This window comes from Candoia aspera, chromosome 1, assembly GCF_035149785.1.
Source record: "Candoia aspera isolate rCanAsp1 chromosome 1, rCanAsp1.hap2, whole genome shotgun sequence".
NCBI classification, from domain to species: domain Eukaryota; kingdom Metazoa; phylum Chordata; class Lepidosauria; order Squamata; family Boidae; genus Candoia; species Candoia aspera.
Window position 1 is genome coordinate 342152955 of NC_086153.1, and position 24468 is coordinate 342177422.

The 24468-nt window shown below is 52.5% G+C and overlaps 1 protein-coding gene across 1 annotated transcript; it reads right to left on the minus strand.

Moving 5' to 3' along the window:
• Positions 1 to 346: 346 nt before the first annotated feature.
• Positions 347 to 23980, minus strand: MLLT1 (MLLT1 super elongation complex subunit). The gene is made up of 12 exons (XM_063290992.1): positions 23702 to 23980; positions 20121 to 20301; positions 18566 to 18648; positions 17600 to 17743; positions 16719 to 16844; positions 16021 to 16572; positions 14790 to 14877; positions 13071 to 13182; positions 12742 to 12841; positions 11951 to 12022; positions 6494 to 6565; positions 347 to 5605 (listed from the first exon to the last, which is right to left on the minus strand). Exons 1-12 carry the CDS (start codon positions 23711 to 23713, stop codon positions 5477 to 5479), a joined length of 1671 nt encoding a protein of 556 aa, XP_063147062.1. The 5' UTR covers positions 23714 to 23980; the 3' UTR covers positions 347 to 5476.
• Positions 23981 to 24468: the final 488 nt, after the last annotated feature.

The following is a 24468-nucleotide window of genomic DNA, read 5'->3' on the forward strand; positions in this document are numbered from 1 at the left end:
CCAGCCGCGTGGAGCCAGCCTTCGCCAAGGCCCTGGCGCTGGACGAGCCCAGGAAGCCAGAGGGCAGGAAGGGCTCCACTCCCCCTTGCTGCCCTGCTCTGGCGGAGACCTCCCTTCCCTGCCGTGCCGTTCCGGGCGTGGGAAGTGAGGCTCACCTGGGCTTGCGAGGCCTCGCCCTTGGGGCTCCGGCCTCGTTCAGGCTGCAGGGGGGCAGGAGGGAATGGACTGGGCCAGGCCCAAAGAGTGCCTACCGTTCAGAGGCAAGCGGGGCGGTCTGTGAAGCAAAAACGTACAGACACGGGGTGGGGGGAGTCGAGGGCCTGTAAGAGAAAAACTATGCCCCTCCTCATTGTGACTTTCAACTTTATTTCAGGTTCTCTTTTTCCTATAAAACTCCTCCATAAATTTCACAAATGTAACAAAAAGCTTAAAAGTCAGGACAAAAAAACAACCCCATAACTTATTACAAACATTTCCCCCCCGCCCCCACACCTTCCAATGCTTGTTTGGGACTCGCAGGACGCGGCTGTTTCTGACACCCATGAGGAATCGTGAGACACGCCCGGTCGACACACCAGGTGTTTAATACCTTCCCCTGACAGAATGCGGCCGTAAAATACTTGCCAGAGAGAGAATTAAGTACTTGTTCTTCAAGGGTGCAAACTCCCTTTGTTCTCAAGGCCCAGAGCATTCACCCCCCCCCCCGTCAACGTGCGCTGGGAGCATCTCAGGTCAGACAGTCAGGGCTGGACGTCCTTGGCAGCAAGAAGGGGAAAGAGAAGGGTGCAACCCGTTTATCTTAGCTGCCATTGGGATGCGGCTGGGCAGGGGCAAGGGGACAGGCAGGTCCCTCCCTGCAGGAAGGCACCAGCCACGGTGGACGCGGATCTCACCGGGCGCCCCCTACCACTTGCACAGGCTGGAGGAGGAGACGCCTCCTCACTCTCTCCGAAAAGGGCTTTTTTCCCCCCGAGTATCTCTCCAAGATACTTTGACTTCAAAATACCAAAGAACGGACGCAAGTGAAGAAATCTCTGAGATGGCACACTTTACCAGAATTTTAAAACCCCGTTTGGGAGGATTAATTAATTAATTGATTAATTAATTCCACCAGTAACATCCTGCTCCGCTAAAATACGTGGGTGCTGCGAAAGGTTTCAAAGTGGGAACGGACTGGGGAGGACATCAAGTTTGGGGAGAGAGTCAGTGGGTCAAATTCTGCGGTGAACGTAGCGGGCTTGCAAGACTAGTCCCTTCCTTTGGGCGATGGCCTCCGAGTCCGAAACCCCGCAAGAGCTGCTTCCCAGAGGGAAGGGTCCAGGGAGCAGGATTGGGCCTGCAGCCCTTCCAGGCTGAAGCTGCTCCCAACTGGGGGAGCATTCACTTTTAGTGCAAAGGGCAGCCATCAACATTTCTGACTGCCACTGGAGATAGGGGGGGGCACCTGCAGAAAAACCCAGTCTACAAATCCTCCCGGCTGCCAAAACCGGAGTGGGGGGAAGGCGAGAAATTGAGGGAAAAAACCCAGAACCCACCTACTTGTGAAATGCTTTCTTTTAGCAAATGGGCAAAATTATAAACTGCATCGTAGGGATGTTTGTTTATGAGCTATTCTGCTGCAAATACGCCTTTTTTTTCCTAGCCCGGTTGTTCCGTGGAAATAATCTGTTCTGCCAGTTATTTATTTCACCAACCGGCAAAGGGGGATGTTTTGGCGAGCCACGTTTAGAGACCGACTGCCAAGGTCAGCTGACCCAAAGCGCAAAGTCCACCGGTCCTTCGAGAGAGTGTCAGGGTAGCACCTGATTATCACGAGCAGCCCGTAAACGCCATGTGCTTTTGAATGGCGCTTCCCGCACACCTCGTATCAAATTCTCAGACGCACCCAGATGGCTTCACGGTTCCCAGAATTCATAGTGCTGCTCCACCTGGCGGCCTGCAGGCAAAGCTCACTGGCCAGAACCAATGGGGAACGGCCTAGCCAGAGGCTTGCCTTGGCCTCAGGAAGCTACTACCCCACCCATAACGCTTAGCAAGGTCTGGAATTAGTATCTGCAATACCTTATACTTGCATCAAGTTGTATTATTCCATGTAAAAAGAGGCAGGACCACGTACACTTCCATACCCCACAAATTTCCTTCCAAAGCCAAGCAAAGCAAAACAGGATCCAGGGAAAAAAAACAGCGCTGGAATTTCCACTTGAAAGCTGCCTCCCTGCCAGAAACTTTAGGATTTTCCAAAATGTCACAATAACGTAAAATCCAGAAGACTGGACAACTCGGGATACAGTTCAAGTTTACAGGAAAATCTGCCCAGCTCAAGTACCATCCGTTTCGGCATTTCCCCACCAGCCTGCGAAAGTTCAAGGGGAAAGTCAGGCCACAGACTTGCCAGCAAGAACGCTCGAGGGGGGCAGGGCACACTGTTTGGAAATGGCAGCCCCATTCCATTCATACCTTTCCAGCTCTCCAGAGCGAGTTTCCAGAGGCTAAGCCAACCTTCTCCAACCTGATGCCTTCAGCTTCGGTGGACAACGCAGCTCCCTTAGCTCCCCACCAGCAAGGGCTTCAGCCCCCTGAAATGGAATTACGAGCGCTGTAATCTGAGGCATCGGATGGGAGAAGCTTGTACGAGGAGGAGGAGGAGGCCCAACGCAGTCTCCCTTGCTCGAGAGAAGACACACGACAATCACATCACACCCACAGACACAGCAGAGCCTAAGGGAGAACCTACCATGGAAGGGAGGAGAAGTCCCGGTCCCCAGCAGGCCCAAGGTTGGCCAACCAGCGCTTGGGCTGTGGATCGGTCACAAAGCATCGCAGGCTTTGGGCTAACGAGCTGGGGTGGGGAATCTAAGTATCAGGAAGGGGTCTGGTGACCCGAATGACGCCCCCCACACCAATGCTGCCCTGAGGCACCATCTTTGGGGAGATGGGACGCGGGGATCTCTCTCAAAAGCCGAAGCCACGTCTCCAAAGGCTTCATTATAGCAGGGGAGACCCCGCCCTCCCCTCAACAAGAGTATTGTGGCAGGGAGGTCAGAGCCTTAATCAAAGAACACCCTTGCCGCACCCCACCCCAAGTCCTTTTTGCCTCCCCGAGAACGCAGCCAAGTGCCAGGGCCACGGCCATCTGGAAGCACATGGAAAGTCCTTTTCCCTTAAAGCAGCTTTAAGTGCCGAGGCAACTCCGCCATGGAGGGATGGTGACAAAAGGTAGCTCTGAAGCTGGGGGAGGTTGGAAAATGTCAGCCCTTGCTCTGGGAGGCCTCGACCAGCAGTGCTGTCATTACAGGGGATTTGCTTGCTGCTGAACACTGGGCACCCCAGGCTGGAAGCAGACAGCACTGGGAGGCCACCCCAGCTGTAGTGTTGCTCGCCAAGCTTGACGCAGCGCAGAGCAGAGAGTGGCAGCCCCGTGGCATGCCGCTGAGAAACGGGGCTGTGCCTCTGCAGGGGCAGGAAAGTCCGGCGCGACCTGGCTTCTTCCCCGCTTGGCACTGCCCAGCCTCCCCCGGCCCCTCTCCATGGGCAAGGCTTGGAATCCTCCACCGGAGAACTCTGTGCCTCGGCTAAGGTCTTGCAAGGGGTCAGAGCAGCACTCGCACGTGACGTTCCGTACATCGCAAACAATCATCGGTACACAGAGGGACAGAATAAAAGGGTAACTTCAAACGGATTGGGGTCAACATGACCTAACTCAGATCAGCTTATTGCCACGTCAGTCCTTTTGTGTTTTAGGTAATCAATTGAAAAGGGAAGGATCCAGAACCAGGGACGACTTCCTGTTAAAGGAAACAGCCATGTGGAAAGGACGATTCCCGTGCAGAAACTTTAGGAATCTTTAGAGAGCTCCAAGCAAAACACCTTTTGTCTGCCCTGATGCACAACCACGTAATGCTTGGCAGAAGGTGGGGGTGGAGATCCTGCACCCGCGTTCCTGACAGAAGACCCCCCCTACACTCAGGGGGGCTTCCTTTTTAGTAGGCATATACAGAATCACACAAATTTTTTTTGTATACACGTAGCATCTCTAAACGTTAAAAGGGGGAGGGAGAGAACTCCTGTATATATTCATTATTTAGGGTCTTCCCCCTGCCTGAAACACTTCGTATGTCGAGACTAGCCAAGCAAGGAATATTTACAAATATTCCAATTAGTTGTCCAAGAATATCAAAGTCTGTTTGCAAACCCTTGGGAATTCGCAGGTACTCCATAAGAAGAAAGAAAAAAACGTTTCCATGATTTATCTCCTCTTCCCCTCCAAATTGCTAGTGTGGAGGCCAAAGGAGAAAATGTTTCTTTGAACAAACACAGGATGGCAATTTTGGCAAAAGGTTACTTGAACACTGATGGCAAATTGAAAAAACAAAAAACAAAAAACCAACGCGGCACAGATGGGTCCATTCCAGAGCTCGGCACAAAGACATCGACGGCCTTTGGCTTCTCTGCTTCTAAATGCTAAAAATTGCCAAGAGACATTTTGGACAAACGAACAAAAGAATAGCACAAGCCCAACTTCACCACTCCTTGCCCACCTTTTTCCTTTTTAAATCTTAAAAAGCCTTAACGTGCCCTCCCTAACCCTCTCAGACCTTAAGACCCACTTAGGTCTTTCCACACCGTACATATATATATATAATATATATATATATGTATATATATAAAATAGACAGCATACAATAATGTAGTCCTTACAGTCAAAGCAGACCGAGAAGGGGAAAGAGGAAGGCTTTCTTCCAAGAGACAGGATCCCGCGCAGCGTCTAAAGCCTGGAGGGCCAGGGCGCAGGCGGCGTCTTCAGCAGCGCTAGTCTGGAAACCCCTCCAGAGCTCCCTGGCATTCCAGCCTGCCCGTCCGAGAGCATGGCACCTGCATCCAGAAGGCTGCAAGCCCAGCACCAAGCCAAGTCCCCTGGACCCACGGCAGCCGGCAGGGCAGAGGTCTTTGGCCTCCGACACGGTTAGACTGTGGCAAGCCCAAGGGGGCCTGATCGTTGCCCGAGGCGGCTGGGGGGGGCGGGTGGCGTGGGGAGAAGCCTCGGAGACCGCAGGCAAGTGGCCGCAGGTCCAACGGAAATAAGCGCTGCGTTTATCCCAGGCTCAAGAGGACGCCTCCCGAGCGCATTCCTTGAAACACCCATGGGCTCTCTCGCCCTACGTGGAAGGCCTGGGAGTAGGAAACGAAGACGAGCGCAGTTTGTGCACCAGGACCAACCCTGCTCTCGCTCCGGCTGGTCCCAGGCAAGCTTCGGGACGAGGCGGGAGGATGGCCAGAGACGAGCGCTCAGCTGAAGCCCGAAAGGAGAAACGGAGTCGGTGGCGGCAGCGGCGTGTTCCTAGAGCGTGGCTGATCCCTAAGGCAGTGCTTCAGGTGAAACAAGAGAATAAGGCAGCGGCCAAAATTCACGGGTTCCTTTCCTAATCCCAAAGAGACGGGGATGCCGGTTCCAAGAGAGAAGCTTGCGGGCCAAAGGTCACGTAGCCACAGCCTCCAGGTAGCTCTGCAGCTTGCGGACGGTGGTTTCATCCAAGGAGAACAGGTCAAAATCAAAGGTGGTGTTGGTGACGTTGAAATGTCCTGTCTCTTCAATGAGGTTTACAATCTAGACCAGGAGGACAGCATTAAAGTTAGATCCAAATCTACACGCTGTGAGGCCCTCAGAAGACATGCCGAAATTTAGACCAGCAGGCAGCTAGCTCCTTTCCTCTCACCTCTGGATCTCCGCCTGAACCAACTTTGAATTTAGAAAGCTGCTGCTCTTTTGCGTCCACTTTACTCTGGAACGTGCCCCTAACACCCTGAATTGCACTGGGAGACAGATTCTCAACCTGCTTCCTACGTCTACCCTGACCGGCAGGCCAGGAGCTCTCCTTTGCCCGCCTCTAAGTTTCCTGGAATTCCCTAGGTCTGCTGGGCCAGGGCACAGGGGATTCTGGGGGCTGCAGAGGCCAGGCTGGTCATGTGTCAGAGGATCCTGCAGCGCGCAGGGGGCTGGATTGGATGACCTTAAGGGTGGACTTCCCACTCGAGGATTCTAAATACGGTGCCTTCAAATGTGTCTTGCCCGTGTTTTGCCTCCCAACGCATAAGGATGGCAGCACCCGGTAATTAGGCCGCAAGATATCACAGGAGTTCATGCTCTGCCTGATGAGGGAGCCCTTTCCTGCTCTTTGTGGCATTCTCCTTCACTGGCATTTTTAAGATAATCTTCTCTCAGGTAAGATCTTAGGAGATTTATATGGTTACCTGTAAAGGAGAAACCAGGTATTTCAAATTGTGCAGCAATTTAATGCTGCTTTTGGGAACTTGAGTTTACACAGGTTACTGCTGGATGCAACAACTGCGCAAGGCAATAGGAGGCGCTTCTGAAAATGTATCTTTTTCCCTCCAACTGACAGGACTGTGTCACTGCAAGACTGTCTGACTCGGGGAGCTGAGAAACCGTCCTTCCCTCCCTCACCGGGCAAAGCCACCCAGCGGCACCTCTCACCTGCTGCAGCACGTTCCGTTCTCGCAAAGCCATCAGCCGCCGGTGAAGCTCCACCAGCTCGTCTGTGTAGGCCTTTGGGGGGGAAACACAGGTCAGGGACTCTGCGCCTGCCCCAGTTCAGTGGCATTTGTGGTAATGGAGGCCAGGCATGGATGCAACAGGGAGCTCTGACAGACAGACTCTGGTGGGCAGATTTGTCACTGGGATGGAGCCTGCTTGGGACCCTCCAGGGACTGGCCAGGGCTCTTCCCAAGATGCACCAAGGAGCAGGAAAGGGCTGCTGCTAATCCAGGCAGGCCACAGAGAATTCCACTTTCTTCTGACTCGGCCGATGGACATGGTGAAGAAAGACCAGCGTCCAGGCCGTGGCTAAGTTGGAATTCTCCATGTCTATTGTCCCGAGCCTCCAGCAAAGGATCGTTACCTTATTTACTTGTTTATTCAATTTATATACGCAGTTACCTTGCTGTGGTGCTGGGGCTTGAGCACCTCAATGACGCCATGAGCTAAACCATGAAGGGCCACCCAAGACGGGAAGGTCATGACAGAGAGGTCAGACTAAATGCGATCCCTGGGGAAGGTAGTGGCAACCCACCCCAGTATTCTTGCGGTGAAAACTCAATGGATCAGTACAACCAGAGATATGTCGATATACCATCGGAAGATGAGACTCCCGGGTTGGAAGATGGTCAAAATGCTACTGGGGAGGAACAGAGGATGAGTTCAACTAGCCCCAGACGTGATGACGCAGCTAGCTCAAAGCCGAAAGGACGGCTAGCGGCCGATGGTGCTGGTGGTGAACGGCAAATCCGATGTTCTAAGGATCAACACACCATTGGAACCTGGAATGTAAGATCTATGAGCCAGGGCAAGTTGGATGTGGTTATTGGTGAGATGTCAAGATTAAAGATAGACATTTTGGGCCTCAGTGAACTGAAATGGGCCACTTCACATCAAATGACCACCAGATCTACTACTGTGGACAAGAGGACCACAGAAGAAATGGAGTAGCCTTCATAATTAATAGTAAAGTGGCTAAAGCAGTGCTTGGATACAATCCAAAAAACGATAGAATGATCTCAATTCAAATTCAGGGCAAGCCATCTAACATCACAGTGATCCAAATATACGCCCCAACCACAGATGCTGAAGAAGCTGAAGTAGAGCAGTTCTATGAGGATCTGCAGCACCTACTGGACGACACGCCTAAAAGAGATGTTATTTTCATCACAGGAGACTGGAATGCTAAGGTGGGCAGTCAAATGACACCTGGAATTACAGGTAAGCATGGCCTGGGAGAACCAAACGAAGTAGGACATAGGCTGATAGAATTTTGCCAAGACAACTCACTCTGCATAACAAACACTCTCTTCCAACAATCTAAGAGACAGCTTTATACATGGACTTCACCAGATGGACAACACCGAAATCAGATTGACTACATCCTTTGCAGCCAAAAGTGGCGGACATCTATACAGTCGGTAAAAACAAGACCCGGAGCTGACTGTAGTTCCGATCACGAACTTCTTGCACAATTTAGGATCAGACTAAAGAGATTAGGGAAGACCCACAGATCAGCTAGATATGAGCTCACTAATATTCCTAAGGAGGTGAAGAATAGATTTAAGGGACTTGACTTAGTAGATAGGGTCCCAGAAGAACTATGGACAGAAGTCCGCAACATTGTTCAGGAGGCGGCAACAAAATACATCCCAAAGAAAGAGAGAACCAAGAAGGCAAAATGGCTGTCTGCTGAGACACTAGAAGTAGCCCAAGAAAGAAGGAAAGCAAAAGGCAACAGTGATAGGGGGAGATATGCCCAATTAAAGGCAAAATTCCAGAGGTTAGCCAGAAGAGATAAGGAATTATTTTTAAACAAGCAATGCGCGGAAGTGGAAGAAGACAATAGAATAAGAAGGACAAGAGACCTCTTCCAGAAAATTAGAAACATCGGAGGTAAATTCCAGGCCAAAATGGGTATGATCAAAAACAAAGATGGCAAGGACCTAACAGAAGAAGAAGAGATCAAGAAAAGGTGGCAAGAATATACAGAAGACCTGTATAGGAAGGATAGCAATATCGGGGATAGCTTTGACGGTGTGGTCAGGGAGCTAGAGCCAGACATCGTGAAGAGTGAGGTTGAATGGGCCTTAAGAAGCATTGCTAATAACAAGGAAGCAGGGGATGACGGCATCCCAGCTGAACTTTTCAAAATCTTGCAAGATGATGCTGTCAAGGTAATGCATGCTATATGCCAGCAAATTTGGAAAAAACAAGAATGGCTATCCGATTGGAAAAAATCAACTTATATCCCCATACCAAAGAGGGGAAACACTAAAGAAGTTTCAAACTATCGAACAGTGGCACTCATTTCACATGCCAGTAAGGTAATGATCAAGATCCTGCAAGGTAGACTTCAGCAATTCATGGAGCGAGAATTGCCAGATGTACAAGCTGGGTTTAGAAAAGGCAGAGGAACTAGGGACAAATTGCCAATATCCGCTGGATCATGGAAAAAGCCAGGGAGTTTCAGAAAAACATCTATTTCTGTTTTCTTGACTATTCTCAAGCCTTTGACTGTGTGGACCATAACAAATTGTGGCAAGTTCTTAGCGGTATGGGGATACCAAGTCATCTTGTCTGCCTCCTGAAGAATCTGTATAACGACCAAGTAGCAACAGTAAGAACAGGAGTACGGCAGGGCTGTATACTCTCCCCCTACTTATTCAACTTGTATGCAGAACACATCATGCGACATGCTGGGCTTGAGGAATCCAAGGGTGGAGTTAAAATCGCTGGAAGAAACATTAACAATCTCAGATATGCAGATGATACCACTTTGATGGCAGAAAGCGAAGAGGAACTGAGGAGCCTTATGATGAAGGTGAAAGAAGAAAGTGCAAAAGCTGGCTTGCAGCTCAACCTCAAAAAAACCAAGATTATGGCAACCAGCTTGATTGATAACTGGCAAATAGAGGGAGAAAACACAGAGGCAGTGAAAGACTTTGTATTTCTAGGTGCGAAGATTACTGCAGATGCTGACTGCAGTCAGGAAATCAGAAGACGCTTAATCCTTGGGAGAAGAGCAATGACCAATCTCAATAAAATAGTTAAGAGCAGAGACATCACACTGACAACAAAGGTCCGCATAGTTAAAGCAATGGTGTTCCCCGTAGTAACATATGGCTGTGAGAGCTGGACCATGAGGACGGCTGAGAGAAGGAAGATCGATGCTTTGGAGCTGTGGTGTTGGAGGAAAATTCTGAGAGTGCCTTGGACTGCCAGAAGATCAAACCAGTCCATCCTCCAGGAAATAAAGCCAGACTGCTCACTGGAGGGAGTGATATTAAAGGCAAAACTGAAATACTTTGGCCACATAATGAGAAGACAGGACACCCTGGAGAAGATGCTGATGCTAGGGAGAGTGGAGGGCAAAAGGAAGAGGGGCCGACCAAGGGCAAGGTGGACGGATGATATTCTAGAGGTGACGGACTCGTCCCTGGGGGAGCTGGGGGTGTTGAAGACCAACAGGAAGCTCTGGCGTGGGCTGGTCCATGAAGTCACTAAGAGTCGGAAGCGACTGAACGAATAAACAACAATTGTCCTGAGCAGCTGCCAGGAGGACAAGACACTGCACAAGCCTCCCAGCTGGTGGAACAAGGGCAAAGGGATGCCGCCTTGCAAAGCAGTGTCTGGCCTGGAGATCTCAGCTGGCAGAGAAGGGCATCAGCTGTGGGTAAAACTGGAGACAGGCTGGGCATTCCGAAGATGTGCCAAACCTGACCAGGGCTGCCCTCACCCACTGCAGGAAATGCAGCCTGTGGCACAGCTGATCCCCTGGCCGACTCTTTGCTGATCTTGCAAAAGGCCTCAATGGACTGAAGGCAGGTGGATGGGCGGAATCTAAATTGTGAGGCTCACGGCACATGGAAGATCGTGGCTTGCAACGTAAGGGAAACAAAGACTCAACTTTTTAGCTCTTTCATTTTGTTAATGAAAGAAAGAAAATGATGGAGGAGTTAAAACGCTATGTCAGAAAAAATGAACTGGCTGTTCTGGAATTCATAGATTGGAGATGGCAGCAGGTTATGCTCTGGTGAATGGTGACAGCAGCAGAATCAGGGCTGAGTTTGGGAAAAAAATAATTCATCCTTTGGAATGCGTGCACTCCATGGGAAAAATCATCCCGAGCTGGAGAGAGAGAGACAGATCCGGGAAGTGAACTGCCAGCTATGTAGGTGCTGCCACCAAGGAAAATTTGGGGCCTGTGCTACCCACATGGAAGAGCCCTGGGAAGAGAGCGCCACATCTCAGAAAGACGGAAGGGGCCTTGCCAACCACAGCCGGGGAGGGGGGGGTTATACTACAGCAAAAGGAGACAGGGCCAGAAGCCCCAAACCAAATATGCTGCCCAGAATGATTTATGACCATTTGTTTAGTGACCGTTCAAAGTTCACTTGATCAGAATTTGGGCGCTTGGGCACATGTATTTGTGACAGCTGCAGCGTCCCGGGGTTGCAAGATCGCTGTTTGCGATCTTCCCGGCTGGCTTCCAACGAGCAAAGTCAATGGGGAACTGTGTGATTCACTTAATGACTGTGGCAAAAAAGGTTGTAAAATTGGGTGTGGCCACACGATGCCTCATTTAACAATGAATTTTTCGATCCCTATTGTGGTCATAAGTCCAAGACTACCTGTGTTTCCTTCTTAATAGTTCATGGGCGTGCCATAAACATAATGTGTCTGGGCCTAAACAAAGCCTTCAGCAAAGCCTCTTATGATACTCTCCCTCATAAAATGATAAAATGGGGCTGATGAAACCAACGTTAGAGGGCCTCACAGTTGGCTGAAGGACCAGCCCCAACAAGGGCTTGATAAGGCTCTACTTCAGCCTGCAGGGAAGTACTGAGTGGAGGGCCATGGGGCACTTTGGTGTAGTGGTGAAGGCACCAGGCTAGAAACCAGGAGACTGTGAGTTCTAGTCCCGCCTTAGGCACAAAGCCAGCTGGGTGACCTTGGGCCCGTCACTCTCTCTCGGTCCGAGGAAGGAGAAAGCAAGGGCAAGCCACTTCTGATAAATGTTGCCAAGAAAACTGCAGGGACTTGTCCAGACAGTTGCCAGGAGTCAAGAGTGACTTGAAAGCACCAAAAACAAAAGATTTAACTGTATTTCTTTTTCTTATCTCCCTATAGCATCCGTTCAACACCCTGCTCTGGGGACTGACTGGAACGATCACCGAACCGGAAGGCTATCAGCCAATCAGCATTGTGCCCAGCGTTGTGTGAACTCAGGAAAGGCTCCAGGGAGGGGCTGCTGGGCCAAACAGACTTCCATCTTCACCCAGGGTGGAGGACCTGACTTTTCCAGAGCGCCATCCAAGACAGCTGGAGCCGCAAAGGACTCCGCCTCCTTCTGGCTACCCCAACCGCTCAAAAGCCCCCGTCTGACAGAAATACCTTGTCGTAGGTCCCTTTCTTTAAGATCTTTTCTGGTTTACTGCAGGACTCCGGACTCTTTCTCCCAGACACCTGAAAGGGTTTGGAAGGGAAGCCAGAAAGAGGGTGGAAAAAGGACAGGAAAATGCCAGTGGAGGAAAAGCAGCCTGTTTCCCAACTGCCGGGCACCAAATACCCCTCCCTAGCCCTGAAAGTGAGCACGTTCCTGCTGTTCTGCTCTCCTTGAATTGGGGAATGAAAAAGCCAGTCAGGAATGAGCACCCACCATCACTTGCCCCCCCCCCAAAAAGTGGCACGGAACATTCCTGGCGCTGAACCAAGGCAGAGTGCTGTCCTGGAAGAGGCCCAGACCCCCACTGACCACTCCCTGAATTCCTCCCCAGCCAGTCCTTCGGCTCCTCTGTTTCAGCACAGCCGTCCCTGCCTTGACACCCCCGTGGGGACTGCCAAGCTGACCCATTTGGGGGGGCCCAGCTGGGGAAGGCACCCCAATCTTCGTGCTGGAGGGCTTTTCCTCTGACCCAGCTGAGAGGAGGAGCAGAATGGACCCCTCCCCTCCCCCAAATTAAGGTAATTCAGCTTGTAAAAGCCGTGCTGGGTCTTCCGATCCAGGCTGTTTTTCACGCGCTCCAGTTCCAACAAAGCCCGGTTCCCTATCTGGGCCACGGGGTGCTCCTGGCTTCCTCGCTATGGCTGCCCCGGAGGACCGAGCAGAGGGCACGGGTGACAGCTAAGCTGGTTCACGGGCCGGAGGCTGCCGGCTTCCTAAAGCGCCCAGGAAGGGTGCTGACCTTGTTGTTAGAGGAGGGCGGTTTCTGCCGGGGAGGAGTCTCTCGACTCGGCAGGCAAGAGTCTGCGCTGTTGTCGGTGTCGCTGTCGCTGTGGCTGAGTCTGGAGAAGCAAGTGCCGAGAATTAGGGGGAAACCAGGCAGCTCGGGGGGAGATACAGCCCCACACGAAGGGGGAAAGGAAGGCAGGCAGAGGTTATGCTTTACAGAAGGGGTCCGTGCACCGAATCACAAGGCTCCTCGTCCCTCACTTCGCTCCTCTTTCTGACCACAAAGATGGGGGCAACCAAGAAGACCCCAGTGGGGGGCTGCTGCTGCTCTGCTGCTCTCACCTGGCCTCTCTGCTGATGGGGGTAGACTTGACCGCCACCTCCTCTCCAGAAGAACTGTCATCATCGTCCGACTCCTCCGACTGCAGGTCCTCCACCATGGAGCGTAGCGGCCCTGGAGGCGGAAAGCCAAGCCATCAAAAGGGGGACCGGGCAAGGGACGCAAGTTCAGGGCTACGAGAAACCGTGGCACGAGGCGGCTGGAGTTCGGCCGTTCTAAAGGCTCGGGTGCAGGTGACCTGAATGCCTCGGCGCACTCGCTTCTCCTGGCGAGGTGGCCTGGTGCAATCAACCAGGAGCGGCACCAGCTCCCAGGATTCCAGGCCCCTGAGCCGGCTCCCTACAGGCCCGTCAGTTGAATGAGCTGGAGACAGAGAATTTTATGAGATGCCACGATAAGTAAGAGAGCGACTTAGTTTAAATGTGAACTGGATGCTACTATTACAGATCTTCGCTCACGTTCTTTTTTGTATTGTTTTCAATTCACCGCCATATCAAGATGCATCTTAAAAGGCACATCAATGTATTTAAGGGATGCGTAGGAAAAAATCATCCCCGTACCTCGCGGTATGGGGGCAAGGCTGGCGTGCAACTTAGAGCTGTTGTAGGAAATCACAGAAGGCATTAAGAAGCATCGACTTTTTGGTATAACTGAATTCAAACTGGGGAAGATTTATGAAGATCAGCCAGCACCACCACCTACCACGGGCCAGAGGCTTAGGGTTGATTATTGCTGCCGCTGCTGGTCCAAAATGGCAGAAATCTTCTCCCCAGAAAAGATCCACAGAGTCCATGAGCAACTACTGTTGGATGGGCCCGCTGGGGTAGAAGTGGGGAGATTTTGCCAAACTCCTGCTGCGCCCAGCCAGATATCTGGGGGACCAGTAAATGTGGCTAAGTGGGGGCAAGATAAAAGACCTGACCTGGACATCTGCCCGGCAGGGTTTCTGGCAGGAACCTCTTCCCCAGCAATCTCTAGAGATGCCAGGGATTAAACGCAGGACTCTTTTGCCGGCAAAATGGGAACCTGGGCCAAAGCTACTTGTCTATCCCTTTTTTCCCATCTGAGTCCACCTGGCTGCTATTGCCAAGTGATGTTTTATTATGCAGGCTGGCTGGTGATGAAGAATTAGACTTGAGAAGCAGCTCACAAATCTGCGCAGGGCAACAAGCAGTTGCACCCGAGAGCAGCCGGCTGAGAACGCCTTGACCATCGGCTCCACTGGGAATCAAAAGGGCCAGCAGGAATCGCCTCTGCACCTAGCCAAACCCCACACTTTCTCAGGGGGCACCAGTTAAAAAAAAAAAAGCACGGGGGAGTTTGAAAACAGGCTGGGGGAGACGGAGCGTCACACCTTCCTCCTGCCCAGATCCCTCCCCAGCTGGTGCCAAGCAGCTCACGGCCTCCGGTGAAGGAGACGATCCGCGGCCCCTGTGGCGAGTTGCCCCCAGGCGGCCTGCTGAGAGGCTGAAGCCCGGAGGGCCACCAGGAGGACCAGGGTCTCAGCGGCAGGACAGCGGCAGCACTGCCCGCCCACCCGAGAGGGTGGCTGCGGGGTGGGGGCGGGGTGCATTTCGGCGACTGAACCACGGCCCTTTCGGCGTTCAGAGATAGCGGGCCGGGGCAGGGAAGGCCGATCTGATTAACAAGCGTCTGAGACTGAGGCTCAATCCACACCTAGCCTTGGCGGGGGGGGGGGGGGGCTGCTGCGAGCGACGCACCTTGGCTGTGGTTCTGAGATGGCTCAAAATCGGAGTCGGAGCTGGAGTCGGAGTCGGAGTCAGAGCCGGAAGGACTGGACACGGCAGACTTTGCGCCCCCAGAGAGGGGAGGAGGAGAGAGAGAAGAACGTCAGCCGACGGAGACGATCGCGGACGCGACTGAGAGGACGGATTCAAGGCAAGTCTCCCTCCGCGGTTACTTCCAGACGTTCTGGACGCTACTCCCCACTACCAGCAACCAGGCCAGCCGGGGCTGATGGACGCTGGGGTTCCCCTTCTTCATTAGTCAGGCTTCACAGGACAGAAGGATATTCCACAGAGCTGGAAGTTTTGTTCACCGACTGCCCTCGGGGACTCAGGTCTCTGCTGTCGGTCTCAGTATTAGCACGAAAGGAGAAGCCTCCATGGAAAGCAGGAGAGAAAGCCACACCCCGGGGCTGGCCCAGCACCCCTGCTCTTCTGTGCTTTCCCTTCCCTTCCCTCACTTTACCCTCCTTTTATCTTTGGTTTATTTATGAACGTATACTTTGCTTAAAAGTGGAGTGGAGTGAGCAAATGCACCCCCCCCCAACTGAGGCAGGACCGAAACTGGCCCACAGCTGGGTGTTCCTACTTTCCACCCCGCTGCTAGAAAAGAGGATGGACATTTTAAGGAGTTAAATCCTAGGAAGGGCAGGATCTAGAGAAGAAAGGGGTGATTAGCGGGGCAGCAGCAAAAATATCGGCCCCCAATCTGCTTCTGGGGTTCTGATCCCCGCAAAGCCAAGACCTCACTGGGCCGGCCTGGGCTGGTACACAGCCTCCGCCCGAGGGATTCCAGAGTTTTTATGAGGATGGGAATTGAATGACCATGGCCGAAGAACAGCTCTGACAGAGGGTGCCATGAAGGTGATTCTTCCTTTTAATGAATGATGTGAGTGAAGAGTTACTCGGCTGCCTCTTAAGGCGGACTCCAGCTTTTCAGGGGAGGAAAGTGCGTGTGCGTGTGTGCATGCACGGGGTTTCTAAGAGGGGGGCTTGCAGCAGGTTGCCTGTCCTGTTCTGAACTGGCTGGCACATCCCAGGAGCTCCTTAGATCTGCCCGGGGGGGGGGGGCATTCACAGGAAGGGGCAGACCAAGGTTGCCTTGAACAGTCCCCCCTTGGAGGATGCCACTCAAGACAGCCACGACACCACGCCCACCCCCCAGCTCAGCAGGGGAGAGCGTGCGCAAGCAAGGGCAGGCCCTCACCTCCGACTTGAGCGAGGCTTCATCCTCCGAGTTGGACTCCTCGGCCACGGCCACCTCCACAGGCTTCTTGACCGCCTTGGTGTCGTTCTCCGGTTTGGCCTTCTCGGCTTTGGTGCCGGGCTTCTCCTTCGCCGGCTTCTTCTCGGTGTACGAGGATGCCCGGTGGGGGTTGGCGGGGACGGTCTTGGCTCCTTTTGAGCTGTTCTTCTTCAGCTTTTTGGCACTGGGTTTCGGCGACTCCACCGCCAAGGGCCGCTTGGCCAAGGGCTTCCCCTCGGGTGGGGGGGGTCCACCCTTGGGAGAGGCATTCTCCAGCTTGTGCTCCTTCAGGGCCAGCTTGGGCTCCTTGAAAGCAGCCTTGGGGACCGGCTTCTCCTCCTTGGGCACTTTGTTCTCAGCGTGCTTCTTGGAGGGGTCCTTCGCAGGCTTGCCGGCCTCCCTTTCCGGGTCCCGAGAGGAGTTTTTGCTCTCAGAATCTTTCCTGGGCCTCTCCCGATGCTCTCGGGTGACCTTGTGCGGCTTGGAGGCTTTGCTGCCGTCTTTGTTCCCCTCCTGAACATCAGCAGAGAAGCAGCAAAAAAAGTCAGGGGTGCTAGGCCAGATCAAAATCCCTCCTAGGATTAAGTTTCTAGATAGTATGATAAACAGTCAATTGGCAACCCACTCTCCATTTCCCAAACTTTTCCAAAGTGACTCACCTTTGATCCATGAGATGGTTTGGACTTCTTTGGATCAGAGAAGGCAGAGAGGGGGATTGTAGGAAGCATAGGGTAGTCAGGACTTGGCCTAGACACAGTTTCGGCACCTTCTGGCATTACCATCACCTGGGAAGAAACCAACTGATCACCAATGTTGGAAGCTGCAGGTCTGCTTTGCATAAAGCAAGATCCAGAGTATGAGTGGGGAACCCTGGACAGTCGAAGTAGCCACCAGTGGGCTAGGGGAGAATCAGATTTACTTTCTGTGCACTCTGGAGGAGTTTCGGGTGCTCACTCTTAATCTGCTGCTCATCCGTTTCACAGTGTGAGTCTCAGCTCTAGTACTGTTATAAAGAACAAAGGGAACTATCTGTTTTTCCACACCTTTGCTAATGTTCTTCTTAAGCATAAGCCTGAAATAATCAGAATAAAAGTAAACAACAGTGCACCACAATACCACTGTTTCATTAATTTCTGAGTATGCTTATTGATTTACTGATTTATATATTGCTTTTTTATCACCCAGACTAAGCCAGGACAGTGTATGTACTTTATGAAAAGTAAAACCAAACAGAAGTATCAAACACCATAAAAACAGCAATTACAAAACAGCTAATCTACTTAGACTGAGTTAAATTCAGAAGTTCACATTTAAAAGGTTCATGATTTCTTTAAGCTGTCTGGAGGAGCAGTAATTTAATCTGCTGTAGAAAAACGACAGAGCGAGGGTCAAATGTATCTCCAAGGGCACATGCCAAGGAAAAAAGACCCTCCTTTGAAGACGGAGAGCACGTTTTCCCAGTGATGGAAAATAGGAAAGAACCCCAAAATGTTTTTCTTTCTTCCAGTCTCGACAAAGACGGCACCTCTTAACCACTCACCCCTCCAGCTTTGATGAGTTTGTGACGGAATTCCTTGGTAGGGTTATTAAAGGTGAGCTTCTCACATCGCAAATGGTTGACCGGGGGGTTTCCTTCCAGGTTTAGGAAAAGGTCATAGGTAAAGCAAACTTTCTTCGGTTCCTCCTGAAAGCAGAGGCAAAAGTCTCAAGAGGGGGTCTTGCAGCTATTATGCGAGTCCCTACTCTGCAATTTGATAGCAAATTGAGTCCCTGTGTTCACATTACTAAAACTGCAAAATTAGAGCGTAACAGAGAAATTCAGTCCACACTCCAACCAGACGCCACTCCACACAACAACGTAGTTGGCAAATCCTTCTGTGAAGGTTGTCGGGCAATCCAAGGGCTGCTGTTGAGGAGGCCTTGTGAAGAATAGACAGACACCCACTCCTCTGCTCAAAGCAGGGCCCACCTACATCATAGGAACATTCAGACATCAACCAAGTCTTGGCCAGACCATGCCGAAAGCCCTGCATTGCTGTGCTCAGGCTGATTTGCGGGAGAGCAGACATGTGTGCACAAGAGCACACCTGGTAACAACTTAGCTAGGCTGTCACCGTGCCACGGGCGGTGGCAGGAATGGTCTTCAAAATGCCACAGGAGTTTCTTACAGTGCTTAGTTTGCCAAATGCATTTTGGACATGAAGTTCTGTCTGAAGGGCTCAACTCTTTTCCAAGACTTGAAAGGCATGGTAATTAATTTGGGGTGAGAAAGCACAAAGGACCCTGTAAGTTTCCAGAAACGTTTGCTCAGGAGGAAGATCAGTGTTGGAATGCCTAAAAGTACATGGAGACTCGTGACCGTCTTAGGGAGAGAGCAAGTTCTCTGTTCATCCATGTCCTGATTTGGATTTGGGAGAAGAAGTTCCGGGGGCTGGCCAGAGCAAATCCCACCTTAAGGAAATGAAAGGCAGGGAGAAAACAGGAGATGCAGAGAATAAAATTATACCTTATTTTTGAAGTAGACCTCAATGGGCATAATGAAGCCAGCATAGCCAGACTCCTCCACTTTATAAGGGGGTTCTTTGCAAACTGAAGGGGGGAAAAGTAGCATTAGTACACCTCCACAGCAGCATTTGTAAACCAGGCAAACAGAAGAGACAGAAGTCAAAACTACGTGACCAAAGCAAGATGTTCTCCTACCCCCATGAACTACTTGTAACATCTTTCTTTGTCAGGATTAGAAGAAGGCCCTGTATCTGGAAGCACCAAGTGAATGCCTGTTACGATATCTAAAGCTCACGCTCTACAGTGGTGACAACTGCATGGAGGGACAGCTGATGGCTGAGGCAAGCCTTCACAATAAAGGCCTGCCAATGTAAGCTGTGCCCCACTGCTCTTCCCACCCAGGCAGCTGAAACACCAGCTTCTCAGCCCAGGCACATTCCTCCCAGGACGTGGGAGCTACTAAACTTCAATCACGTGCAGGAATAGCTTACAGGCAGTCCCCAACCTACGACCATTTGCTCAGTGACTGTTTGAAGTTACAACGGCACCAAACAAATGGTGGTTATGACTGGCCCTCATATTGACCCCTGCAGTCACATGATCGCGACCTGGGCGCTGGGGAACCGGTTTGTACTTACAACCGGTTGTAGTGCCCCACAATCGCCCTTTGCAACCTCCCCTGCCGGCTTCCCCAGAAACTCAGTGGGGAAGCCGGCTGGGAAGGCTGCAAGTTGCTGCGGTAGGTCTCCCCCACTCATGCACCCTCCCCTCACGCCGTGCTGGCCACTTGCGCACTCTCGCTGACCCACGCGTCTCACATGCCCTCCCAACCCGCGCTGCTCGCACACTCCTTCACATCCTCCCGGACAGCCCCATGTACCCCCTCGCTCCCTCCCCACATCAGCAGCGGCCACTTACCTGCCTGCCGACCTGGGACCTGCAACTTCCTGCCAGCTTCCCCACTGACTTTGGTTGTGGGAAACTGGCAGAAAGTTGCCTCGCCTAATCACCATGGGATTTGGTTAACAACAGCAGCTGGGACCTCAGGGATTGCTGTCGCTAAGTGATGTGGTCGTGCTTTATGACCGCAGCGACAGATATTCCAGTCCAACTGCCATTGTAAGTCAAGGCCTACCTGTACTATTAAATTTCAAAGTTTCAAGACCCTAGGCTTTTATATTTCCTGACTTTTGTTGGTGGGGGTGGGTGGGAGAAAAAGAGAAACGCCCCAGGGACACAAAATAGGATGGTAAGATCCAACAGCGTGCTGCTTCCCACGAAGAGCCAGGGAGGCCTCACAAGCAGTCCACCTCTGTCCACAGAGGTCCGTGTCTGCGGACCCCTTGACAGAACACTCTGGCTCAAATCTTTGGGGGTCCATTTGGGTCATAAAGTTGGGTCCATTTAACACCGAACTGTACTTCCCAACCTGGCCAACCACAGGTTTCCAGGAAGCCTACAAGAACCCCCGTCTGCCAAGAGAGGAAGCCGTAAGCTTGTCTGTTGGAACGAGATACACACAGGCTCAAACATGCACGGCAAGCGCACCGACTCACCACGTTTCGGTTTAGGGAAGCTCTGATGGAGTCGAAAGACTACCCTCTCCACAAAGTGCTGGATCTCAAATTGCTCCGGACCCCGTACGAACACCATCCAGTCGTGGGTGAACCCCTCAGTGGTGGGCTTCTTGCGTAGCTGGGCACGGTGTCCAAGCTCCAACTTCACCTGGACTGTACACTAGGAAAGGGGAAGGTGGTGTGCAGTGGGAAAGGCGAGGGCAAAAGAAGGGAGGGAGAAAAACCAAGGCAAAGGTATGCTTTTAGTAAACCAGATCTAGCTGGCAAACTACAATTGTCACTTCCTAAAAAAAAAAGTTCCAGCAGTTGTTTACAGTTCAGGAAAGACAATCACGCAAGAAGGGATTTCATCCACTTTTTCAAAGCAGCTTTTCTCAACCGGATGGGAACTCCGGGATTCATGAACCAGCTTATCTGGAGGACATCAGTTTGGAAAGGCTGACCTAGAACCTAATCTTTCAGGAACTATGCCCTGCTTGGATCGGCTCACAATTAGCTGAGACATAAAACTGTACTGCGCATTGACTTCTCTCCCCCACACACCCCACGTGCAGATCAGCTTAATGCAAACAGCTCCATGCAGGTTACAGATAGATATTTATGTGCCATGCTCTTCCAACTGTGGGTTGGGACTTACCCTATAAATGTATGGCGATGCCCCCACTGCTGTTTGGGGGCAAAGGTGAGTCTTGAATTCTTCTAGCATCTACCTGTTCTAGCACTGAGGGGAAGAAAGGTCTTCCCAGCTCAAGCAGGTTCAAGGGCACAACAAAGCTGCTCAACAGCAACAGACAGGACCCACATGCTTCCTGTCACTTCTGGGATCCATCTATCATGAGCCTGCTGGAACGAAGGGACTAACCCAGGGCAGAGAGCACAAGGATGGCCCTTTTCAGCCTTACAGGCCCCAGCAGCTGAATCTACTCTTGACCTGAAAACTCCACTGACGCCCTGAGAAAATAAATGCCTAAAGGCGTATAGACAGAAAAGCTTGGCTGCAGGTTCTGGGAGCTGCCGGTCTGTTCAGGAATAATCCCTACTCCTGAATAGGACCTCTGATGGGGTAATACCTGATGGACAGCAGCTGGAGTTAACTGGAGCATCAATTAGAGTTAAGCCAATCCTCAAACAGCTGTCAGGAGGTAGGTACTAACCCAACTAAAAAGCAGCCTGAGCATCAACTATCTAGCAGGGTGAGTTACTTGAACAGAAGTGGTACAACTGCTGGAGCTGTGTGCATTGTGGGGATTGCATCATGTGCATTGTGGGGATTTAACTATGTGGCCCCCGTCTTGACTTCTTTGCTTTCCCGTAGACACCCTGTGTTCTAGCTTTGAATTTCCAGCAAAGAGTTGGACCAGGTGCTCCAGCGTTTATGAACATCTACCTCATGTATCCAAGGATGTTCAATGTTTGAATGTTAATACAATTTTTCCCTTGTTTTTCAGTTCAGATGCCTTGAGTGCTTTTAAAAGTAGAAAGGAATAGTATGAATCCAATAAATGCCTAAACAGCTTCCCTTCTGCATTAACCAGAAGGCTCAGCTCTCCCAATTACCAACATTACTTGTCTTGGGCTACAATATGTTAAGCTAATCTGTGATTTACTATGATGGATAAACTCCATGCTGTTTATAAGCTATTATTTACACTTTACTACGTCCCACAAATTTAAATTATTTATATAGTTTATGTCTACTAGAGTCCTCTGCTCCCAATCTTGCTGTACAGGTAGTCCTTGTTGAATGACCACTCGTTTAGCAACCATTCAAAGTTACGACAGCGCTGAACAAGGAGGACTTACATGGGTCCTCATAGTCGCAGCATCTCCACGGTCATGTGATCGCAATTTGGGCACTTGGCAACCGGCTTGTAATTATGACATCGCAGCACCCCACAATCACCATTTGTGACCTTCGCTGCTGGCTTCCAACAAGCAAAGGCAATGGGGAAGCCAGCAGGAGGTCACAAATGGTGATCCTGTGACTGCAGGACACTGCAGTTATATGGGATTTGCCTAACAGCAGCAACTGGGATTGCCGTAACTGCCATAGTAAGTTGGCGTGGTCATGTGACATCGTGCTTTACCACTGCGTCGCTTAGCCACGGAGTTGCTGGCCCCAATTTCCATTGTTAAGTGAGGACTACCTGTAAATGGATAAATGAGGTCCAAAAAGCCAATTTGGCTTCAACAGACATCTGTGCCTCCCACTGCCCCAACATCAGTCTGTTAAATTAAGGGTCTATTATATTTTGAGACAAGGAGAGGTCTGCTGGTTTCCAAAGGACCTTCAGATTGCAGCAGCAGGAAGACCCCCAGCTTTTGTGTAGCAATCAAGGCATCACAGAGAGACGTCACTGTTCTTCAAGTTCAGGAAAAGGATAGACTCTCCTAGAGAGACCTCCAGAAGTCACTGTGTGCCTGGCACTGTGCTATAAATGCAAACAAGAGAGGGAGGAAAAGAAAAAAAACGGAGAGCAGGGATGCTGTGTGTCTGTGTGTGTGTATACATGTGTGTGTGTGTGTGTGTTTGTGTTTGTGTATAAAGCGAGAGAGAGACACACACACAGAGAAGCAGTAAAGTCTTTGATATGTCCGAGTACAGTGAATAAGCCAGACCCTATCACTCCTGCCTAACGGCGGCACAAGTCTGGGCTGGCAGCTGCAACATTCACTGATGCCTTGCACTAACAACTGAATCACATGGCAGGGGCACTTGTTACACCTCCTGTTATCACCACAAAAAAGGGCTTTTCAGTCCTTCCACCACCTGCTAAGACTACATATACAAACTGCACCCTGACAGGACACCAGGGGTGGGAAACCTGTGCTCCTCCCTATGTGGCTGAACTACAAGTCTTACCACCCAAACACCTACCACGACTGGTGGGCAAATCGAGCCAAGCGCGGGCCACACCACGCTTTCCTCCCACCATCCTTCAGAAAGCCTTACCTGACACATCAGACATCCCCACGCTACAGTTACACACAGTTACAAAGTGTGCACGTGATGAGCATGGGCGTACGCATACCTATGTCTGCACACACAGGCCTACAGAGGCAAGCAGGGGGCGGGGGCTCCAAATGCCAGCTGAACCGTTTTCCCTTATGCAGAGCAATGCAGGGAGGGACGAAGGGGAGGGGGAGCCACTGCCCCTGCTCCCCCACGAGCCTTGCCCTGCCAAGGGCCAAGCGCCCAGCCCTGAGGAGGCCACGCCCCTTGAGGTGGGCAAGGGCAGGCTCCTCCCCCCGGCTCACCATCTTCACGGCTGGGGCAGAAGGGCCCCCCCCGGTCCAACGGGGAGGGCATCCCAGAAATCGCCCCCCGCAGACAGACGCGAACGCCGCCCCCGCTCCACGCGGGCGGGCGGGGGGCACCGCGCGGGAGGGCCTGGGGGGCGTGGCCAGCCCTGCTGCCGAGGCTGCCGCCAAGCCCCGCCCCGACGGTGGTGGGCGGGGCCGCCCGCCGCCCAATGAAGGCTGGCCCCGCCCTTTTCTGGGAGCGGGGGAGGCGAGAAAGCGAGAGCAGCAGCGGCGGCCCTCCTCCTCCTCCTCCTCACCTGGTTGTCCATGGCTTGGCCGAGCTGGGCCGGGCCGGCCGGCTCCCCTCGCCGCCTTCCTCGCGGGCTCGGGCCTAGGGGACTCGGCCTGGCTCGGCTCCCCTCAGGGCTCGGGGCGCGGCTGCTGCGGCTGCTGCTCCTCCCGCCGCCGCCTCCTCATGGCTCGGCGCCGGCCTGCCTGCCTGCGTGCCTGCCGAGCGGGAGTCGGCCTGGCGTGTCCGCGCCGCGCTGGGCCCGGCCCCCTCCGAGCCTCTCTTTCGCTTCGCCGCCAGCGCTGCTGCCGCCGCCGCCGCCTCCACACCGGAACCGGAACCCCCTCCCCTCGAGACGGGCAGCCGTCCCCGCCAATGGGAGCGCGCGCTCCGGCGCCTCTCCGTCCCGCCAATAGGAGCGCGGCGGAGAGGGCGGGAATAACGGCTGCCGCCGGCGGGCCAATGGGCGCGGGAGGGGGCGCGTTGCCACGGCGACGGCGGAGCCCTGAGAGAACGAGGGAGGGAGCCGGCGGAGAGCGGCTAGTCCTCATCGAGGTGCCTCCGGTCGCGGCTCTGTGGGCGGCCCAGGAGCTTGTCGCAGGCTCGCACCCTCCAAGGGGGGCCCAACCTGGGCTGCAGGGAGAAGCCGCGCCGACGGGCAGAGATGGGGCGAAGCCCGCTCGCCCGAGAGCGGGACCCCCATTGGGGGGATGGGCTCCCCGCCCCCCCGTCGGGGAATTTCCTGGGCAACAGGAAAGGGGCACCTCGGGGGTGGCCCTGGTTCTGGGCTCTGCT